This window comes from Petromyzon marinus, chromosome 6 (assembly GCF_048934315.1).
Source record: "Petromyzon marinus isolate PM22_M1 ecotype Great Lakes invasive population chromosome 6, UKy_Petmar_22M1.pri1.0, whole genome shotgun sequence".
NCBI lineage: Eukaryota > Metazoa > Chordata > Hyperoartia > Petromyzontiformes > Petromyzontidae > Petromyzon > Petromyzon marinus.
The window spans coordinates 6241782-6262983 of NC_133672.1; the positions used below are offsets into that span (position 1 = coordinate 6241782).

A 21202-nucleotide genomic window follows, 5' to 3' on the forward strand; every position below is an offset into this window, starting at 1 on the left:
GTATTTGTCAGTCTCCGTGTGATCCACCAACCCTATCTCTGAAGGCGTGTGCCACCAAGTCCAGATATAAATAGGTTAAATATATATCATGTATGGTCTGAATTAATGTATAAATAACAATTAAAAACTTGACCATAACAATTAAACTTTGAGCATATTGTAGTCTGGTCCATCCCCAGCCCCGAGGGTTTTACCCAACCACAATACGGAGGCTGCAAGGCCAGGCATCAACTCATCACAAGAATGAGTCTTTTTGCTTTTTTTGCACAGCTACCAAGAACACAATTTGTTGGTTCTGTAAGAAATACTTATTGAAGGCTATTGGTTTAACGCCAGTGGTGTCATTCTAAATCCATTGACTAAATAGACTGGACACTGGTCGCTTCTGATCCGTTTTCTGGCAGCATTCTATATAGATACTCACCAGGCCACTTCCCCTAAAGCCACCCACTGGATCACCAATCTCGCCATGAACGTATACACATTACTGGTCAACCCTCCACCATACGAACGAAGACTTCCAAAATAGTTTCAAAAATGACGTGTGGCTATTGCCACCGTGAAGATCCTGCCAAGTGGCACTGTGTTTCAGAGCGTTCAACTCAGTCAGCAGGTCGCAAGTTCAATTCCCAGTCAGGGGAGAACTCGGCCCAACATCCTAACCACTGCGTCATCATGTTTAACATAAATACGGCATTTCGAGTCGTACAAATATAATTTGTTGTTTTGGTTGAGCAATGGTGATACTTCAAAACTTTTCTCTTCACTTTAGCCGCTTGCCTTTTCTCGTGCAATCACCGGTGACTCGGCTAAGGCCAACAATTTGCTACACATGGGGGCCCAGCCTATTGATGGGTGGCTGAAACCCAGGTTCAAATTCAGGTTCCCAGAGATGTCGTTGTAGCACTCTTACACGATAATTACCTCCCAAAGCCACCTGGCAACCTTGCCAACGTCCCGTTCTTAAGACCAATAACCACATCAGAGTATTCCACTTCAGAGTAACATAATTTAAAAAAAAACATTCACAGCACTTTGTCGATCGACTGCTACATAAAGACCTCCGCACACTGTTTTGGTAGCAAGGGGGATGTTTGACCATACTTCACAATGCTGATCAGTTTGGGGACGGTAAAGGGAAGAGTCCAGGATAGGTTAAGGATGTAACTTGCCACTGATGTTACCTGTGGCTGGGTTCAAGGCACAATGTGATTACTTCTACGCCACTACTCCACCTCTTGTACAACAGTGCCTATTGCACTCTTCCTATTTAATGCATTATTCTATTCATGCACTTTTCCGGATGCCCTTCACATTAGCATTCCATTGTGCTAGGAAACGGACGAATGTGGACTCACGCGCGTGCCTGTGACACGCAAAACACATTATATAAATAAAAACAAATAAACGGAAGGGGGCATACAAAAGGCGAGGCACGCAAGGCACCGATGTGTAGTTTCTCCCCAATGGTAGCCCACGGCAGCAATGCAACTAGTGTCGCTACAGCGACCGGGAAAACAACCGGGGAACCAACTTCACGCAAAACTCTCTCGTCACCAGACCAGGTGAACGTTGCTTCTCTGTCACAGCACCAGTCGTCTGGGATTCACTCCCTTCTCTTTTCTCGCTGTGCCGCACATTTGGATTGTTGGCGCTGTCTTTTTCGATTCGAGTGTGTTTATGTCACCGATGACTTTCATCATTTTTTTGCACGTGCAGTTTTGAGCTCGTGCGCGTTTCGTTTATGACCATTGAACACCCAGTTTGTGAGTTGTTGCAATGTTCTCGAAGCACGCCGAGCGGCAGAGATTACTGGATAGCAGATAGTCTGACAAAACAGCCTGAATAAAGGGGGTGTGGGGAGAGATGAAGGGATGTGCACTAAGTGATTTCCTTTGACGTTTTTTTGTTTGTTTTGTGGTTGCTGTGCTCACGCACCACGAATCTCCCTTGCGATATAGCTGGGTCACTGGTTAAACGGAACCATCCGTGCAACAAATTCAAACAAACGTGAACTCGCACAACGGTGTCGACCATCTGTCAAAATCTAACTTTATTTTATTTTTCAGCCTCTCTGAATGACTGTTCAGATTCGGTTTGTGCACATTACAAATCTTACAACGAATGAATATTTTCTAAAATACACTTCTTTAAGAAAGACCAATGGAGTAACGATCAATAATGCATATACACGTATTCGATTGGGATGAAGAATGTACATATTGTAGCAATGCATACAACTCAAGTTGATCTTCACAATGAAATGTTATAAGCGGTCTAAACAGCATATTACAAAGGGGGCAATTCATCTAAAAAATGTGTAGGCATAATAAGATTAAACATGAGGGTAAAGGAATGAGAAAACATCGTAGAATTCAAAAATTATTCTTGCTTAACGGTTATGGGACAACATCCATCTGCATTAGCAGCAATGAGCCAGTGGGTAGAATTCCACATTCCCATGCTGGGATCCAGTCTATCCAAAAAGAGGGCACAAATGAATTCCCTCAGTGGTCATCATAATATCTACACTCAAGGGATGATGAACTGTGTCTACCCCAAACAGGGATTTCATCTCACAACGTTCAAACTGTTGAATGGTCTAATTACAGCATCACTCAATAAACGCATTCATTACTCGTGACCAAAATTAACAACACCATCCACCATCCATAAGAGGTTGTTTGGGTTAGATCGCGTAAATATCTAACCAAAAAAAACACTATTGTGGATGTTATTGGTTGGGAAAGCCTAGTGTTAACCTAACAACACCATATTATTAGTACTTTAAAAAAATGGATTACGTAAGAGCATGCTTTAATGAGAAAAAACTTGGGAGACAACTCAAGGGAGGGCTGTACAGCATTAAACAATCGCTCACACTTAACACGAGATAATTGGCGCAACCAACGCCGTTTGGCACAGGTGTCGAGACGCACAAAGGCCATTCAGGGAACAACCCCAGAATAATGTGCAACACAGTTAAGGGCTAAAATTGCACCATTGGTCAGACACGTAGCACCAATAATATCTTGTGCCAAACGGCTGAAGGCATGTGTACACGCTTATAACGTTGCCAATTTTTTTTCTCATGTAAAATAATAACTCAGTGTCTCCTTGATACCACGAGCGTGTGTGGGGGGGGTATGAACTTTGTTAGCAGCCCTAAGCCAGTGGTGGAAACTCCACATTCCTATGGTAGAGGCTGATAATATATGAACACAAAAGTGTTACATATTTTATTATACATCAAAAGCAGAATTTTATGCAAACAAAAAATCTTTCAACTGGAAAATTCAGCAATATAATATTAGCGCCATCCCATGAAATTAACTAAATGTATACTAACTAAAGCTTTATGCACGCTGTGATTATACTCACTTCAACGTCACAGAGGCCCAGCAATTCCTAGTCAAGCCTACTTGGTTTCTTAAGTACGAACACACTGTACCCATTGGTCTTCTAGAATACCAGTGTGAGCGCAAATGGCACTTTTGTGTTTGATGTAGTTATTACTGTCCAACTTTCCAGCGGATGATACACTGTCGAGTTCCACTCTGTGTGAAATCAAGTGGCTTTTCTACGACAACACTGACCCCTGCCATAGGAAATGTGAAATTTCAACCGCTGTACTGTCACTTAAGGTGAGACGACTACTCCGCCCATGTTTGAGCAGGGAGACGTGATGTAACGACGCTGCATTCCGGCCGCAATTAACTCGAGTGAGAACAAGGTAAGACGCACACCTAGCCCACGGAGCTTGCACCATGGTGCACACACGCACAAGAGCCAAACGCACAAAAAACAACAAATGTTTCAATGAAGTAGCAACCCGTTGAGCAAATGTGCTCTTGGCTGATGTTTACGCGTTGTCTGGCTTTGCCATGACGACAAAACGTCGCTGAACGGGGCTGGGCTAAACGAAAGGGGGTGAACACGGGGATGCCAAACAAGGCACGTGTCGACCACGCTCTGACGCTGGGACATGAGTCCTTGCCACAGGGCTCTCTATAAAAGGAAGGAAGAGCTTGCTCTTTGTGAGGATTTCATTTATGTGTGTAACCAGGCAATAGCCTGAGCCTGTGTGTGGTTACGAAAGGCTAAACAGCCAGACATTTTCCTGGGGCCATGGGCACATTAAGTGCCGTTGAGACAGGTCCCAAGAGAGCTCCATGTAATTGTGTTTTTTTATTTGACCTTTAAATTATCCACATGAGAGAACCCCGCTGCTGTTCATGAACTCTTCTGCATTGAGGAAACCTGTCTATCCACGACCACACTTTGTAAGTTCATTTATTAACATTTAATCACGGAGATTTTGATGTATGTTTCCGCGACTCTACCCCGAGAATGTTATCGGCGTAATGTCATGGACATGTAGAATACGATTTTTTCGCACAGCAGTAAAACCTCCGATGTTCGAGAATGCTCCGTGGAAACAGACATCACAGAACTATTTCTGATATCCTTTTTTTTTTCAATTGACCTCTTAACCACACAAGGGGACAGCGTTTCTTACCCAGCTTGTTACAGAGAGTAATGTTCATCACACATTACATTCAAACCAATGTTTCATTCTCAGAGCAGAAATTCAACCAACTTAGGTCCAAAACCAATTTTAATTTCATGTGTTTTGCCATTGATGGGACCATCCCCTCCCAACGCATGTATGCACGTTGAACTTCTTTTGCACTATACGTAGACAATCGTGCTAATCGGAGGTGAGGGGGAAAGACAACAAACTAAAAACCGGTGTAATTACAGGTAGCTGCTCGGATTCAAACCCAGGATGTGAGTCAGCAGTGCCAGAACAGCACACAGACCTCAGTCCACTTCATCGACCTCAGTCCACTTTAGACCTCAGACTACTCAGGGATTTATTTCGTTATTTAAAAATAACAATTATATATTTTTTTTCCTGGAAAGTCTTAGCACATTGTTAGAATTTTTATTAAGAGGGTCTCTTCAATCTCGATTTAAAGCTTTCGTGACTGCAGGAATCCACACTCTTTGGTTCTTTCGGTAAAGTCACGTGGGTAGAAAGTAAAATAAATCACGAGGGTCTTCCATTGAGATTTTGGCTAATTCCTTGTAATAATTAATTGTTGGATTTCAATGCATGAACCATCAACCCCACTGATTAAACGCATGTGACATCACATCCAACCGTTTCAGAATCTGAATATTTATTTACACTGGAGGAATCGAATGAGCTGTAAAGCTCTTTGTTCACAGGTGTTCAGAAGTTTTCACAGATGCCCAGTAGTTTTAACAGGTGTGAGAAATGGAACCAATTCACAATCACATTGCGGCAAATGTCAGTACCGCACAGTATAACGCAAGGTATTTAACGACCATTTCACGGCAGCAGACAGGTGACGCAGCTTGCTACACTATGAAACCGAGAGACATGAGTTCGATTCCCAGCCACAGCCAACCATTGCTGGAATTAAACCATCAACTCCATGGAAAAACGGCTTCCATAGGCGAGCGTGCTGACCACTGGGCCATGTAACCACCCAAAGGAGGTCACCGATTAAATTGCACTTGAAGCCTGCGATTCATCGCAGGCTTACACCCCGCCACATCCCTTTATCTCTCCCCACACCCCCTTCTTTCAGGCTGTTTGTTAGACCATCTGCTATCCCGTAATCTCTGCTGCTAGGAGTATCACGCACACCAACTGTTGTTGTCTGCACCGAGTGATTTTTCTTGCTTGAATAAGTGAGCCGTGCAATAAACTATAATGCAGTATTTCTATCCAAGGAATGTGTTCATTATGAGCATATATATGTATTGATTAAAACACGCATTCAGCTATGCCTGTAAACATATATTGTTTCAAATTCACACACGCTTATTTATTTGATTACGAATTTGGTTTGTGAGCGCATTGGTGACTGCATCATTTCCCACCGTGTAAAAATGCATTTTCATTGTCTATAACGGTTCGCATATTTCACTCATTAGTCTTTTCCAAACTCAGATTGATAGTATATATGTGGTCAATGGTAAAGAAACATTTTTCTACACCCGGCTAGCATAAGTTGGTTGGCCTCTTCATTTTACATTATTTTGTTCCCAATTATCAAAATTTGAATGCCGATTAATGAGTAAACAAATTTATATTAAGCTTTTTATCTCATTTGGTTGAGCAATGGGGTTCATAATCACAGGGGCCTGAGTTCAAATCTCAGTTGGAACCAAGTGAGCCCATCATTCCTAAAGGGCCTTTAAAAATGAGAGCTTACGCTAAACACCATTTTATGGAAAGGCATGTGTGGCTGTAATGTGGATGGACTGTGCTCTGCCAAAGGAATGTGTAATTGCCACTGCTTGCTCACAACCAGCAACAAAGAGCATCATCAAGAGCTCGTGAACCAATGTCCACACATTGACTCCCTTAATAATAAATGATTAACGAAACACACTGTACTGAAACACTCCACCCTCTCTGTGCACCCAACGCTGGACAATATCCATGCCACATTTGTGGCGCATCTATGTCTGCACCAAGGCTCGCTGTCTGCTCTCTGCGTTCTATTGCACTCCGCTGTATGCATCTGTATATTCCACCGCATACATTGTAGACATTGTCTCCACGACGTTAGGGACAGCTGCACCATGCAGCCCTGTGTTCATGGCTTACTGCACCCTTCCGCCCCCCCTCTTTCATGCCGTGTGACCTGTCGTGCCCTTTCTTTGCTCATAAATGAATGAACGCAAGGGCTAGCAGTTGCTCACGAATTGTTGGCCAGGCTATTGAACGTAAGAGACATGCAATGACTCTTTTTTTTAACCTTGCATCACTTTGGGATGTAAAAAGGATGCGATTTACTCTCACTCTCTCGCGCACGCGAACATAGACAAATCCCAGTAGAATGTTTGGACTGTCTGTGCAAGTGCTCTTAGCGAGCATTTATTAAGGTATGCAAAGCACACAAAGGTGGGTAGTGTAGCAAGAATCACGTGTGTCCAGCATCATCCCCCCCCCCCGTCCTGATGTGCAGACAGTGGCATGTACAATGTTATAGCCGAGTTGACCAAGAGGAGTTCCGGTGCAGGTTGAAATACCAAATACCAAGAATGCTGCGCATAATGGTCAAGAATCGAACTCAGGTCTACCCAGGAGCATAGTTGATCGCACAAACCAATGCATTATCATAACTCACTAGACTGTTAAGCTAAGTGCTGTTAGGAAGCGTCTATTAAGGTGGGAACATCATGCGGGGGAGTGTATTGGGATCAATATTCGGCACAACCAAGGCTGGCAATTTTTCCTGATGATATAGACTTAGCCAACACCAGATTCTAATATTCCTTATCAGTGATGTACATGGAATTCAAAGCACTATGATTTCAGGACAATTTGCAAAACATAATTAAACTGTTGTTAATCACAACGAAAAGTAATTGGCCAGCAATTGTTTTAATCAGTTTGATAGAGTTGTACATTAACTCGAATGTGTAATAGTTTAGCTTTTAATATACGCGTATTTGCTTTAAAAAATGCAACAAGAGGGTGTCCTGGCCCACAATACTGTGGTCTGGTAAAACCGGAAGCCGTTAGTTCCTGCACTCAAATTTGTACATCATCTGGAGATTTCATAACTTTAAAATCTTCTGACGATTTTTTAAAATCAACAATTGTGGCATTGATGCCGTGTCATAAGACAAAAAAAAATCGCACAGAGCATCATTTCACCTTAGGCAAAGATTTAACTTTGGATCCTCTTACATAGGCATCTCTCATGCAACAATAAAATGGCAACACAAAATTATTAATGTTTGCCGTCAACCAAATATCCGGTCCTCAAGACTTGAATATGCAAAATAAAGAAAAGCCCAATGTTTTGCAATAGTTTTTGTTTGCTGTCATTCATTAGCGGGCTTCGACAAACTCACTATACTTGAGAAAATGTTTTAGTAATGTGTAGCAATATCTCAACTTTTAAGCCGGATTTTAATAGTGTCAGCTCAGAGCTCTGACATAGGCTTTAGCCTATAGAGTTCTTCAGCAACCCCTGAATATGTATTGTTTAAACGGGCACATGAAGGTGTGAATGGATAATATAATCGTTCACCTCATCTCTTTTCTACCGCTACTACCATGGCCATTGCTCTCAGAAACTGGACGCCGTGATTCAACCTCCATTTTCTAGGATGCGGCCTACACGCTTGGCAGATTCATCGAATCCAAAAGGAATGTAGCAGCCTCAAGACAAGACTGAATAATGATCCCCCCCCATCTCCTTGCACAGCTTGACCTTGGAACTACATTCTTCTGCCTCATAAAACCTGACCCAATTTGAGAATCGTCTCAACTATAGCTCTCTCTGTCGCTGCCCTCTACTTAGCAACTGTGATAACAAAAGAACAAAGTTCTGTCCCCATATATCGCGCTTCCCGATGCTGCACTCACTGTGGCGCTGGGCTCATCTCCCAGCAGCTTTTGCAGAAGGAGCGGAAGGTGCAGGTCCGCGTCCAGCTGAAGCCACGTGGCCAACTCCTTCAGTGCGGCGTGGTCCAGCCGCCCGCTGCCGCCTCTATCGCAGGCATCAAACGCGTCCCTCAGTTGCGTCACGTAATGGTCCGACTCCTCGCCGCTGGCCGGGTCTACGTCAGGTCCTCCCCGCTGCTCAAGTCCGCAACGGGGGCTACTCGCCACACCGTCGCTCCCGTCCAGCCCATGGTCTGGAGTCTGGCAAGCGAAACCATTTTCGCCGTTGCATTCAGACCACACAAGCTCTAAGCTCTCGGCACTGCCGTGCCGTGCTCCGTGGCCGGCAATCGCAACGTCCTCCGCGGTACCAGAGTCTTCAGTGTCAGCTGAACAGCGCTCCTCCCAGCCTGGTGTTGCATTTCGACAAACCTCAGTGTAATTTTCACAGGTGGCCATGGGGCCACTGCACCTCGACCCGTTGCATCGCATCCCACAAGGTCCTTCTTCATCGTCTACATCATCGGTCCCACAATGCTCTATTTTGCTTGCGGAGCAGTGATAATCCTCTATGCGAAGATAATCCATCCCATAATCTTCTTCCCCTGCACAGAAATGCAAACACACGACAAGGTTAAAAAAAAGCATTGCCTTCATAATAAAATGATATTTAATAATTTTCAGCCCTTTGTCATTCACCTGTTAAAAGAAGTTCTCGACATGCCATGTCAGTCACTGGGATTATTTTACCATACTTCACCATGCAGGTCAGCGAGGGTTAATTATGGAGGGGGGGGGGGCTCAGGGCCAGTTCAGAAATCAATTTCCGCCAATGGCTTGAAGCCATCAACAAAGATGAGCACTTCCTGATGCTCATCTAAGCTGCGATGTGCTTAGACTTATTTTTCATCTGTTTATAAGTGTCTCTCACTAGAATTTCATTAAACCACTGATGTTAACCAATACCGGGAATCAAACTCACGTCATCGGGTTCATAGTGTGGTGCATAAACCACGACACGAGCACTCCACTATTGTCTTTATTTGCATTTTGTGGTGGAAATTCCACGTTCCTATTATGGGATCCAATCCATCAAAAGGAAAACCACTGTTACTTTATAATCTGGCGAGGTAATGGCTGTGTGTTAGAACACTCAACCCACAATTGTAGGATTGTTAGTTGTTATCTCGGTGGATGATTGAAAAGGTGGTAGTTCATTATATAAGGAGGTACTCAGCATCATCAGAATCACCTTGTGAGAGGTCAACAGTGATCATCCTATAGAGAAATAACCCCTACACAATCGCTTTAACATACATTTCTGCTAATGACTTGAACCCGGATAATAGAGATGACTGCACGTCTGAGCTGCTAGATACTTTGACTTATTTTCTTTAATCTATATATATAAAAGGGAAATTTGTGAATGTGTGTCCGTTCTAAATGTTTAACATACTTCCCGACATGCAACAAACTTGAAATTTGGTAGCTTCCAGTCTGTACACAATGCAAAAAGTATAAAAATATACTTTTGTATTTTTTGGGGGGGCGAAGCCGGGTAGTAAAGCTAGTTGTTCATAAGGGTCTCTCTCGCTAGCATTTAATAATTTAACGAGTGAACCAAGCAGAGTCCATCCAATCACTCCCTATTCTAACTCGTTTATCCATTGTTCATCCAACTCTGCAAGATGGGAGGGAGTGCATATGGGGGTGAATACAATCAAAATATCACACAGAGTGGTGGCGTGGACAGGTGGCCAGCCAGATGGGCACTGTGGGTCCTTGCACAGGACACAGGCCAAAATGATGAGTCTGCTGCTGCAGAATATTTGTAGTTGACACAAGGATGAATGGTGCCTCTACATAAGGTAATAGTTGTATTCTTGGTTCTTTCGGTAAAGTCACGTAGATGGAAATTAAAAATAAAAGAAAAAAAATAAAACATAAAAGCTTTTAGATAAATTAAAAATTAAAGCTTTTATTTGTTATTTATTTTAAAATTGTATTTTTATTTTCTATCTACGTGACTTTACCGAAACAACTAAGATTATGAATTCCTGCAGTCACGAAAGTTAAGTAAAAAAAGGTAATAGTTGTCTTCATCACAACTGTTTCTTCAGTGGCAGCTCAATGCTCCAACGGCAACAATCTACACCTCCCGTTTTCCAGTTGTTGTTCTTATAAAACTGACTTGTCATCCAGCAGGACACTATTCTACCTAGCTCTGCGAACCTCGTACAATCGACTATGAAATCCTGAGATTCTATAATTGGAGAGAAGTGTCGCATTAACGAATGCCACTGTGCAAGCTAACATCAGTGGTGAGTGATACGTGAATGGGTCCTGGGCACGTCTACTCCTTCATCACGTCACACTGAACAGTATGGGCAACTATGGTCAAACAATCTCTTATGATTGTTACGGCCTGAAGAGGCTGTCATCCAGCTGTGGATTGCCGAAGGACTGTACATTTTTATTTCTAAAAGATAACATGTTACGAAGGTTACCAACGGCTTTCTTGAAAAAGTGATAGTGAACATCATTGACTGTTAGTTATTCAAAATAGACTTATTAAAATGTCTAATTTTAAAATGTTGTAATAATTTATTGGGTATAACAGTTAACGGGTAAAATAATCTTGCAATTTAATGTTAATATAATTGTCTGGTTAATGGTCATAGCGTTCAAATATAATTTTGAATCATGTTAATAATATTCTGGCAGGGGTAAAATTACTGAGGCCATAATTAAGCACGTTATTTATGCATTCATATATGGTACACAGCAACAGTCAAAGTGTCTCCCCTGTTCAAATGAGCATTGGGTCAGTGTCACCCTGAACTTGTTGTGGAAATCCCACCTTCCTATGACAGGGACCAACCGAGTATAGAAGAATGACTGGACAAAGGGCTGTCAAGTGGACAATCGCTTTTGCATAAGTTAAGAACTGCATATACACAAGTTGTATAACCAAAACTTGCAGATCCACCACATGTGGTTATTGCATTCGCTTGTAGGCATAACTGTATGTTTGTCATTAAACCAACCACGCACTGTAATGGTTGTGTAAACATCTACAATGTGGCCACACCAAATTCCCTGCCTTTCCATAATGACTATGCGTAAATCGTTTATTGGTGCAAATGTGCAACCCTTCACATTCTTATGACCAAGCCAAGAGTATCTGCTGCAGCGTGTGTACCAGCAAGTAATATTGTAGCCAGTTTGTATTAAGACAATGCAGTAGCCACTCAGCCAGTTTACAGACCATTCGATTTCCAAATTATCCAGGTTTTTTTTGGGTCTGGCCTATCATCAAGTTACCATGAGCACACCATCTGCTGTGAGTGACGTTTCTGTGACATCACTCGCAAGAATACTTTTGCAAGTTCATCAAGGTCCAAAAGCAATTGTGTTTAATAACTTGCAGATTTCATTCGCAATCAAATACGTGTTGTCATAGACGTGATTAAAACAGAGAATGCCTCAGTGTATTTTTGGAGCTACGAATGTTTTGGTTTTGAATATTGAATGGGCTAAAACTTTATCCCTGTTCATATAAGCCATTGGATGGTACTCATGTCCATAGGGGACCCTGAGCCAGTACAATAGAAATTCCGTATTCATTTATCAGAGACCACTCTCGACTAAGAATGAACAATGTTAACTTCTGACAAAAACCTGATTTTTTTTTTCAATCTCGAGAGCAATAATAAGCTGAGTCAATCCCCAAGAAGGATTTGAACTCGCAGTATTGCGAATACAGCCTTCTAACCACAGCACCATTTGGTCAGACAATTATGGAATACAGGTTCTAAAATAGAAATTATAATGGCAATCACTGAATACTATGCAAACAACTGCTTCAATGAGCATCCTGTAGGCTTGACTGCTCAGCTTAACATTAACTATGTACCAGCAAACTGCACCACTATTCTTAAAATAGTATTTGCTTTTCACTTTCTCATGACATTTCAAATATTTCATCTTCACAACCTTCACCACTTTGTTTTATACTCAGGGTCATACATTCGAACAAGTGTGCATGATCCTCCAGCACCCCCAATGACACATGTAAATATATTTTTTTCTGTTAGAAATTAAAACATAGTTTCATGACACTAAACATGTCTCAGTACTGGATTACTTTGATAATAGTTTTTTTTGTTAATTAATGCCAATTAGGGGGAGGGGATGAATCACGAATTATGACTCATTAACATGCATCAGCAGAGCATTTCACAATTACTGTGTCTTGAAAAGCTCAGATTTCACTCTACTAGACACATTTTTCTTCCCGCCATAGTCAAATTAGAAAGGGGCAAGATTTAACTTGAATACAAATGTAAAGCTAATAAAGACAGAGTGTCTTGCTGCTCAAACAAGCAGAGGGGAGGTTGATGCTCATCTCAATTGACTGCTCTGAGCCACTTGTATACATTTCCACTTTCCCATGGCGGGGTCCAGTCTATCTGTACAGTAATACAATCACTGTCGACTTCCCGATAAAGTACAGCAGAGTAATGAAAACATTTTTTTTTATATAAAAAACGGAGGAATGATGGGGTGAGTTTATCTCGGACAATTGTGTCAGGATGTGGAATACGTACCACAGTATAAAAAAGATGCACATCATACTTGACGATACATTATGCAGGGCATACAGTAAGTGTAAATAGGAATGATCCATGTAGATGTATTTATAATGTAGTACATATTATACAGTGGTAACAAAACCAGATTTCTAAAAAAACAGCAAAACTTCATCGTTTAATTCCCAGTCTTTTGGTCTGCTGAACGTTATTCTTCCAACCAATGTTCAGCACGTGCAGTAATTTGTACGGCATACAATGCAAACATCAAATCAATAACAGTGCAGTACTGTGGAGTACATCTTGTCAAAAAAATGGTCAGTTTCAATCGTCCGTCGTATTCGCTCAGCAACACTGCGTACAAAAAGAATCACGCGTCAAAGAGGATTTCCACCCACACCCCCGAACACAATTGCCATCTTTAACTTAAGCATTTCGCAAACAGGTGGCACTTTCTTTAGGGGCACGAAATCCCTCTTTAAAGATTCACATTCCTCTCCGTCATCATCATGATGTGACCAACGAAGATTCAATTCTAGGACTTGGGTGCAATTTCCACTGGCACTGTGTCCAGTGCCCTGTGCTGTCAGAGCCAGTGTGAGTGTGTGGAAGTACACGTTCCCACTCAGGGCCAACACCAGTGACGATTATCTGAACCGGTCCTGGGCCTCCCCTAGGTCGACTCAGCCTCAAATGAGTACCTGGTGCGGTGTGTAAACATTGCCACTAGGGAGACAAAGGCGGTCGGGCGTGGTGCTGGCCACCCACCCCCTCGTGTACCGTTCTGGCCTTCATAGGTGCTCCCTAACAGCACTTGCCCCTACAGTCTGTTACAGGCTACACGGGGGATCTTTGTCTTTGTTATCTTTGTGTGTGATCCTGTGTGTGTGTGTGATCCTGTGTGTGTGTGAGCCTGTGTGTGGTCCTGTGTGTGTGTGTGATCATGTGTGTGATCCTGTGTGTGTGTGAGCCTGTGTGTGTGTGGCACTTGGGTCTGCCCCGTGACCTCCTGCCAGCGGGCGTTCGACACTTCACGTGGCCTCAAGGTGCACATGGCCTGGCACAAGCGTCGTGTTGACGTCACCGCCACTTAGTGGCGTATGGCGGTTGTTGTTGTGTGGGTGTGAGCCTGTGTGTGTGTAAGTCTGTGTGTGGGTGTGAGTCTGTGTGTGTGTGAGTCTGTGTGTGTGTCTGTGTGTGTGTGAGCCTGTGTGTGTGCGAGCCTGTGTGTGTGCGAGCCTGTGTGTGTGTGAGCCTGTGTGTGTGAGTCTGTGTGTGGGTGTGAGTCTGTGTGTGTACACGTGTGTATGCAAGTCTGTGTATGTGTGTAAGTCTGTGTGTGTGTGGGTGTGAGCATGTGTGTAAGTCTGTGTGTGGGTGTGAGTCTGTGTGTGTGAGTCTGTGTGTGTGAGCCTGTGTGTGGGTGTGAGTCTGTGTGTGTGTAAGTCTTGTGTGTGTGTGAGCCTGTGTGTGTGTGAGCCTGTGTGTGTGTGAGCCTGTGGGTGTGAGCCTGTGTCTGTGTGAGCCTGTGTGTGTGTGTGTGAGCCTGTGTGTTCAATGGCTCGGAGCCAGCGGATAAAATGCACGACCGTTTTAAAGGAAACCCAGAGAGAGAGGGGAAAGGGAAGTTGGGGGTAGGGAAATGAAATAAATAAGAAAGAGGCAAATTCAAACGATGCTGGGAGCGCGGGAAAAATGCCACTGCAATTGCTCCTCGCTGCCCAACGAGAGAGAGACACGCAGAGAGACACAGAGAGAGAAAGACACACGCAGAGAGAGAGACACACACAGAGAGACACACACAGAGAGACGCAGAGAGAGAAAGACACGTAGAGAGACACACGCAGAGAGACACACACAGATAGAGACACACACAGATAGACACACGCACAGATAGACACACGCAGAGAGAGACACACGCAGAGAGAGACACACGCAGAGAGAGAGAGACACACGCAGAGAGAGAGAGACACGCAGAGAGAGACACGCAGAGAGACACACGCAGAGAGACACGCAGAGAGACACGCAGCGAGACACACGCAGAGAGAGACACAGAGAGAGACACACGCAGAGAGATACACGCAGAGAGACACACGCAGAGAGACACAGATAGAGAGAGACACACACAGAAACACAGAGAGACACACACGCAGAGAGAGACACACGCAGAGAGAGAGACACACGCAGAGAGAGACACACGCAGAGCGAGGCAGAGAGAGACACACGCAGAGAGAGGCAGAGAGAGAGACACGCAGAGAGAGACACGCAGAGAGACACAGAGAGACACACACAGAAACACAGAGAGACACACGCAGAGAGAGACACACGCAGAGCGAGGCAGAGAGATACACACGCAGAGAGAGACACACGCAGAGAGAGACAGAGAGAGAGACACAGAGAGAGAGACACACGCGGAGAGAGACACAGAGAGAGAGAGAAACAGAGAGAGAGACACACGCAGAGAGAGACACAGAGAGAGAGACACGCAGAGAGAGAGACACACAGAGAGAGACACACACAGAGACACACACGCAGAGAGAGACACAGAGAGAGAGCCGCGCTTTTTCAAAACGAGGGGGGGTTGGGGGTTTGGAAGAACAAAAAAGATTGAGTACACGTGACGTTTCGGACAATGGCCCTTTTTTGATCGTACAACACAAGTCAGTTGTTGCGCCAGTGTGTGTGTCGTCGTCTACACAGGCTGCGCTAGCGGTTAGCGCGTTGCTCTACGAGCCCCCTGGGCGACCCGAGTTAAATTTGCGCCAAGGGAGCACCGCGGTTCCTTGGGCCTCCCCTAGGTCGACTCGGCCTCAAAATGAGTAACCTGGTGGTGCGGTGTGCAGTGAACATCGCCAACGGGGGAGACAAAGGCGGCCGGGCGTTGTTGCCAAGTCTGTTGTTGGCAGGCGATACGGAAGGGGGGGGGGGTCTTTGTCTATAAGAATATACATACAACACTAAACAGTATACTGTTTAGTGTTGTATGTGAACACTTAACAGCCCTTAATCTGAACGCTGATGGTTCAGTACTTGTTACGCGTGTGATTGTGACAGCGATATCATTGCAGATACAATAATGCACGGTAGCAGTGCAGCACGCATGCAGTGTTGTTAGATTCGTGGCATGTACATAACAGAGTATATGGTCATTGTACGTTCACATATATATGCTCTGTACATTGAACTATACTGTGTATAATTTGAGTTCACTAAGTCACTCCTGTCACTTGCCAGGACCTCTTGCAAGTGACTACAAGTGTGTGTGTGTGTGAAAGAGTTAACACTGCCAGAGACACTCTCAAGGTGCGGAAAAGTCATTCGCGAACTCATGGAACTGAGCGTGCGGGTGCGGGATTATCATTTAGAGACAAATCCAAATGACAGCCCCATTATGCACGAGGATGACTTTGTAACTCTTATCAAGGAATCTAATGCGAGAGACTACCCAGAATACTGTAACGTTATTTTGCTGCACGTACCATTCACGACTTGACAAAGCGATGCGCCCAAGGCAAGCACACAACAAGGTCCCGTGTCGTCTACGAGGGCATCCTTCCACAATGCTGTGCTTCTTATGTGCAACACGTGTAGCTTACGCGATTATATATTCCTTACATGCTACAGCGTGTGCGGTGTGTATCCGTATCCTCAGAGTGTACCCCACCCCCATGCTGTGTTGTACTTGGTGGTGGTGGTGATGATGAAGACATCACACAACCACAGCACCCAGGTGATGCCAATTCACAAAGACACACAACGACTCTGCCGACACTCTCACTCTCTCTCTCTCTTCGCCCTGGTTGCACGCACATCCGCAGGCCTCTGCTGTCACGACGCTAATCACGAACTACAAACCCCTGGTGTCAAACATCCACCGCTTGCGTGTGTTTGTTTGTTTGTGTTTGACCGGACTTGGAAGCCCACGCTTGGTCGGTGCCGGGTACGGCCCGGGACAGGTTCAGACGTCAATCGCCACTTGACGTTGGCGGCAACCGGCGAAGGGAATCGAACTTAGCCGAGCGGGTGTCAATAATGTAGTGCGCCAACCACTGCGCCACCGCTCATAGCACCCCCTCCCCCCCCCCCTGTATAATTGACACAGTGCCGTGACTTGTGATATTATAACACGAGAGTACTGCATTTATAGTCATAGCCGACCTGGGCAGGCACGACTTTCCGTGTACAAACATCATTACATTACACACACACACGCATGGATAGGGAGTTCAAACAGAATATACAAACACGCATATTACTGTACGCATACATGTGTGATGTGTACATACACAGGCCACGAGCTCATACACAGGCCACATAACAAAGTCACGGAATAGACAAAGATCCCTTTAATGGGAGCGCGTGTACTTGACCAAGCACATGCACACAGAGCGTACACTTACACGCGCGTGACACACAATGACTAAAGTACGTTACAACTCGCACAAGGCATCGCCGTGTCGTGTACATACACGCGTGTGTGCGCGTGTATGTATGTATGCACACACAGTATCACATGTACACGTATCGGTATCACATACCCCCCCCCACCTCCTCCTCGTGTGTTCCAGTCCCGCCGACAACTCCTCCTCATCTGGGGCACAATGAGCCTCGCTCCGACATCATTTTCGACGATAACAACTCGAGATCATCCGCAAATCCTTCGTGCCTCTTCTTCCCTTGTGCTTCGCCCTGTGTCTTCCGCAACAAACCCCCCGTTTTTATAACTACACCAAGCAACGGCGGTTAACAGCAGCAGCCTCCTTTGAGAAGTATATATCTATATATTTGCGTGTTAATTATTATTATCAAAGTCGGGTAGCGCGCACGGATACACGCTCGTCGCGCGCACGGACTGCCCGCAACACAAAAGTTTGAACAAACTGCGGCGAGCCTCCTCGTAAAGCAACGGGGCTTGGCTGACGTCTCCGGCGATTCACGTTCCCCTCCTCCTTCTCTTCCTCTATTGCCCGCCCGCTCTCTCTCTCTATAGACCCGGAGCACTTTGCTTCCTCTCTATACAATCGTGGGGTGGGGTGATGGGTTGGTAGGACCCCCCCCCCATCACCAGCACCACCACCACACCCACCAACGCGCCCCATTGGAGCTACCCCCTCTGTGCCGTGTTCCAACCCACCACCACCACATCAACAGCTCACTTTGCTCCACGAGGCAAGGAGGGACAGGGCTCTCAACTCAGCCTGCAGCGGCAGCGGTGCCAGAACCGATTAGCTTGTGATCAAGGGGTGTGTGCCAAGTGCAATGTAGTTCGCAGTACGCCAAGTGTGTGGAGCACACCTGTCAGACTCTCATCTGAATTGCAGACCAATTCACACCTTATTGGCCACCCCGTGGTGGTACGTCTCAACGTTCATCCTACAAAGTCCCATCACAAGGGAGAAACACAACACAAATAGACAAACCAGTTTTTTTTGCCCGTATTGAAACGGCTGTACGCCGTATGGACCTGACAAACTCAATTTTTACCTGTACAAGAATACGGGGTAAACCGGATGGGTTGACACGGTATGGTGTAGTAATATCAATACGGTACTGTAGGACCTTTGGTGCCGTCCATAAATGACGTCACGTACCTGGGGGGGGGGGGGGTCAGACATTTGTGACGATGTGTGACGAGGTGGGGGGGGTTTGAGAAATGTGACGTCACATCAAAATGCGCAAATTTAAATAAATATAGACATCACGTTCTACTTAATTAAATAGACTTTTTAATAAATGTTTTCTCCTACATCAGAGTGCAGCGCCACATTAAATACGCACTACAATGCCAATACTGTAGTTTAAAGCGATTTGAAGCATGTTTTATTGGGGGGGGGGGGGGGCAGAGCTTTGTGACGTCATATTTGAGGGGGGTCTGACTTTTTGTGACGCCGTGTGACGAGGGGGGGGTGGTCAAAAATCGTCCAAAATCGCGTGACGTCATTTATGGACGGCCCCTTTAATCCGCCCACGTTCTGTTCCAGGAGTCTCAAAACTCTTGCTCAGGAGTGTTCTGCATTATCGAGATGTTTTGGCCGTTTCCACGAAAGACCGTTTGGAATTTGGGGAGTACGTACCCGGGAAAAAATAAAAACGGAATACCTGGAGCAAACCCACCAATTACCCGTGTACTCGGTTCTGTGTGTGTGCGTGTGGGATGTTGAGGGGAACGGTAGTGTAGCGGTTAGCACTACGCTGCGCTACAAATCCAGCGACCCGAGTCCGATTCTCGCTCACGGCCAACACCGGTGACAGCGATTAACTTAACCGCTCCTGGGCCTCCCCTAGGTCGACTCAGCCTCAAATTAGTAACTAGTGCGGTGTGTAAACGTGGGCCACTCGGGAGACAAAGGTGGCCAGGCGTGGTTGGCCACCCACCCCTTTGCTAACACCACTTACCCCAACAGTATGTTCAGGCTATACGGGGGATCTTTGTGTTTTTTAGACTTGCCCAAGTTATGTTGGTTGTTCTTCATTGCCATGGGGATGTATGAGAAGGGGGGGGGGGGGGGGGACAAGCGATATGATGTGCTCCCTAAATAGCCTTCACGAACACAATCATACAGACCAGCGTGGAGAAGTATGGTCATGTAATTCCCCAATGGAGACACGGTGTGGGGGTTGTCTTTGTACCCAACAGTCGATTGATGCAAAAGGGGCTGTTAAATGTACATGTTGCATTTTTGGATGTTCATGCCGGAGATGTAAACAAGTGATGTTGGCCATGTTTCAGGAGTCACTTAATGGCGCTGGACTTCCTTACATAATCTGACCACTATAACTGTCCCTCATTTAATTGTTAAAATGATCTTGAAATGAAAGTCAAAGCGTCTCTATTCTCAGGCAAGCATTGGGATGACACTAATTTTCATTGGTGGCCCTGAGGATGTCAGGGGCCAGTCTCGCCATGAGGATGGTCGCTGTTGACCTTCCAACAGATGCAACCGTTTTATTAGCCCCAGGCTGACAATGGGCTGAAATGCCCCTCACCATGATTTGAACACGTAACCTTTTAACTGTGGTACATGCCTTTTGGTCGTTCGAGTAGAGTAACACATTACTTGCATTGCATTGTTTATGTGGCAAATGTTATGCCACGACGCTGGGATTGGCCAAATTAAAAGACCTAGCCAAATTCAATAACTGCCTCATGACATTGGGTAACCAGCTGCATGAGAAGCTTGCTTTGTATCATGTTGAAGCGCAGAGTTCAAACTCAGCAAGAGCTTAACGGCGATGGTGCATTGCTCCATTATATGGCTGATTAGTTCCCCAGCCACCCCACCTACATCACCCTAAACTTGTCTCCTAGAATACAGTAAACTACTTGTTTTTTCTTAACTCTGGGAGTGACACTTTGAAGTTTCGCCTATGTATTTCTTATTTTGTTTATTCCAGGTGCTGTAGTAAGGGTAACATAAAACCCACTGGTCCAGGAAGTTTATTTAGGCTAAGGATCTGTGTTTATATGTTTGGAATGGACAGTGTTTTTGCGTATTTATACAAGTTACGTGACACCTCAGTGCAGACAACCTTAGGGGATTCACTATATCAACCTCACCTATACATGGATGTCCTGGTTTCAAGTTAATGTACAGTGGATAGTGTAATCTGACAACTACAAGTTCAGATTCAGGTGATCAAGCCAGATAACTGCGTCAGGGGCAGCGGAGTGTATCGCTGTGATATCTCCGTATTTGTAGATCGGGCATTGCGTCGCTATATGTTAGATGGTCTGTTCTGGATGACCACATGCGCACACTGGAGAGTTTTTAATTTTTCATTTGTGTATCAGATATATGCATGGTTTGTGCGGATACGGTTTAGGGTGGACTATGAGCTTCGTGGAAGACCAAAGCCATGGATTTTCTGCTTTGGGTTGTTTTCTCAACGGAAATACTATAAACGTAGAGATCATCAGCCCCACCCGCTACTGTGAAAACTTGGCAGAATCATCCAGCAAAAGAGGCATGAGACTCGGTGATGCTTTCCTGCTTAAAGAACCTTCATGAGTCATCCCTCAGTCTTGTGATGCAACATTCCATATACAGTAGCTCCTACCCACGGGCAAACAGAAGTCAAGCACAACAAGTTTGATAAGTTGAATTTTTTAAAAATATATAATTGTTGGAGTGACACAACTGGAAAAGGTAACAGAATATGCAAACCGAGG

General features: G+C 44.8%; 1 protein-coding gene across 3 annotated transcripts in view; it reads right to left on the reverse strand.

The window, feature by feature from the left end:
• Window positions 1–18057, reverse strand: part of LOC116939628 (uncharacterized) — a 91297-nt gene extending 73240 nt beyond the window's left edge. Inside the window, exons 1-2 of one of the 3 annotated variants that reach the window (XM_076062964.1) lie at window positions 17581–18057; window positions 8423–9045 (exon numbers count right to left, since the gene is read on the reverse strand). In XM_076062964.1, coding sequence (XP_075919079.1) covers window positions 8423–9045; window positions 17581–17623 — 666 coding nt within the window. In that variant the 5' untranslated portion in view covers window positions 17624–18057. Of the gene's footprint in view, window positions 1–8422; window positions 10354–17580 lie in introns of those variants that run through there. The other 2 variants (XM_076062963.1, XM_076062967.1) reach the window with 2 other exon arrangements.
• Window positions 18058–21202: the final 3145 nt, after the last annotated feature.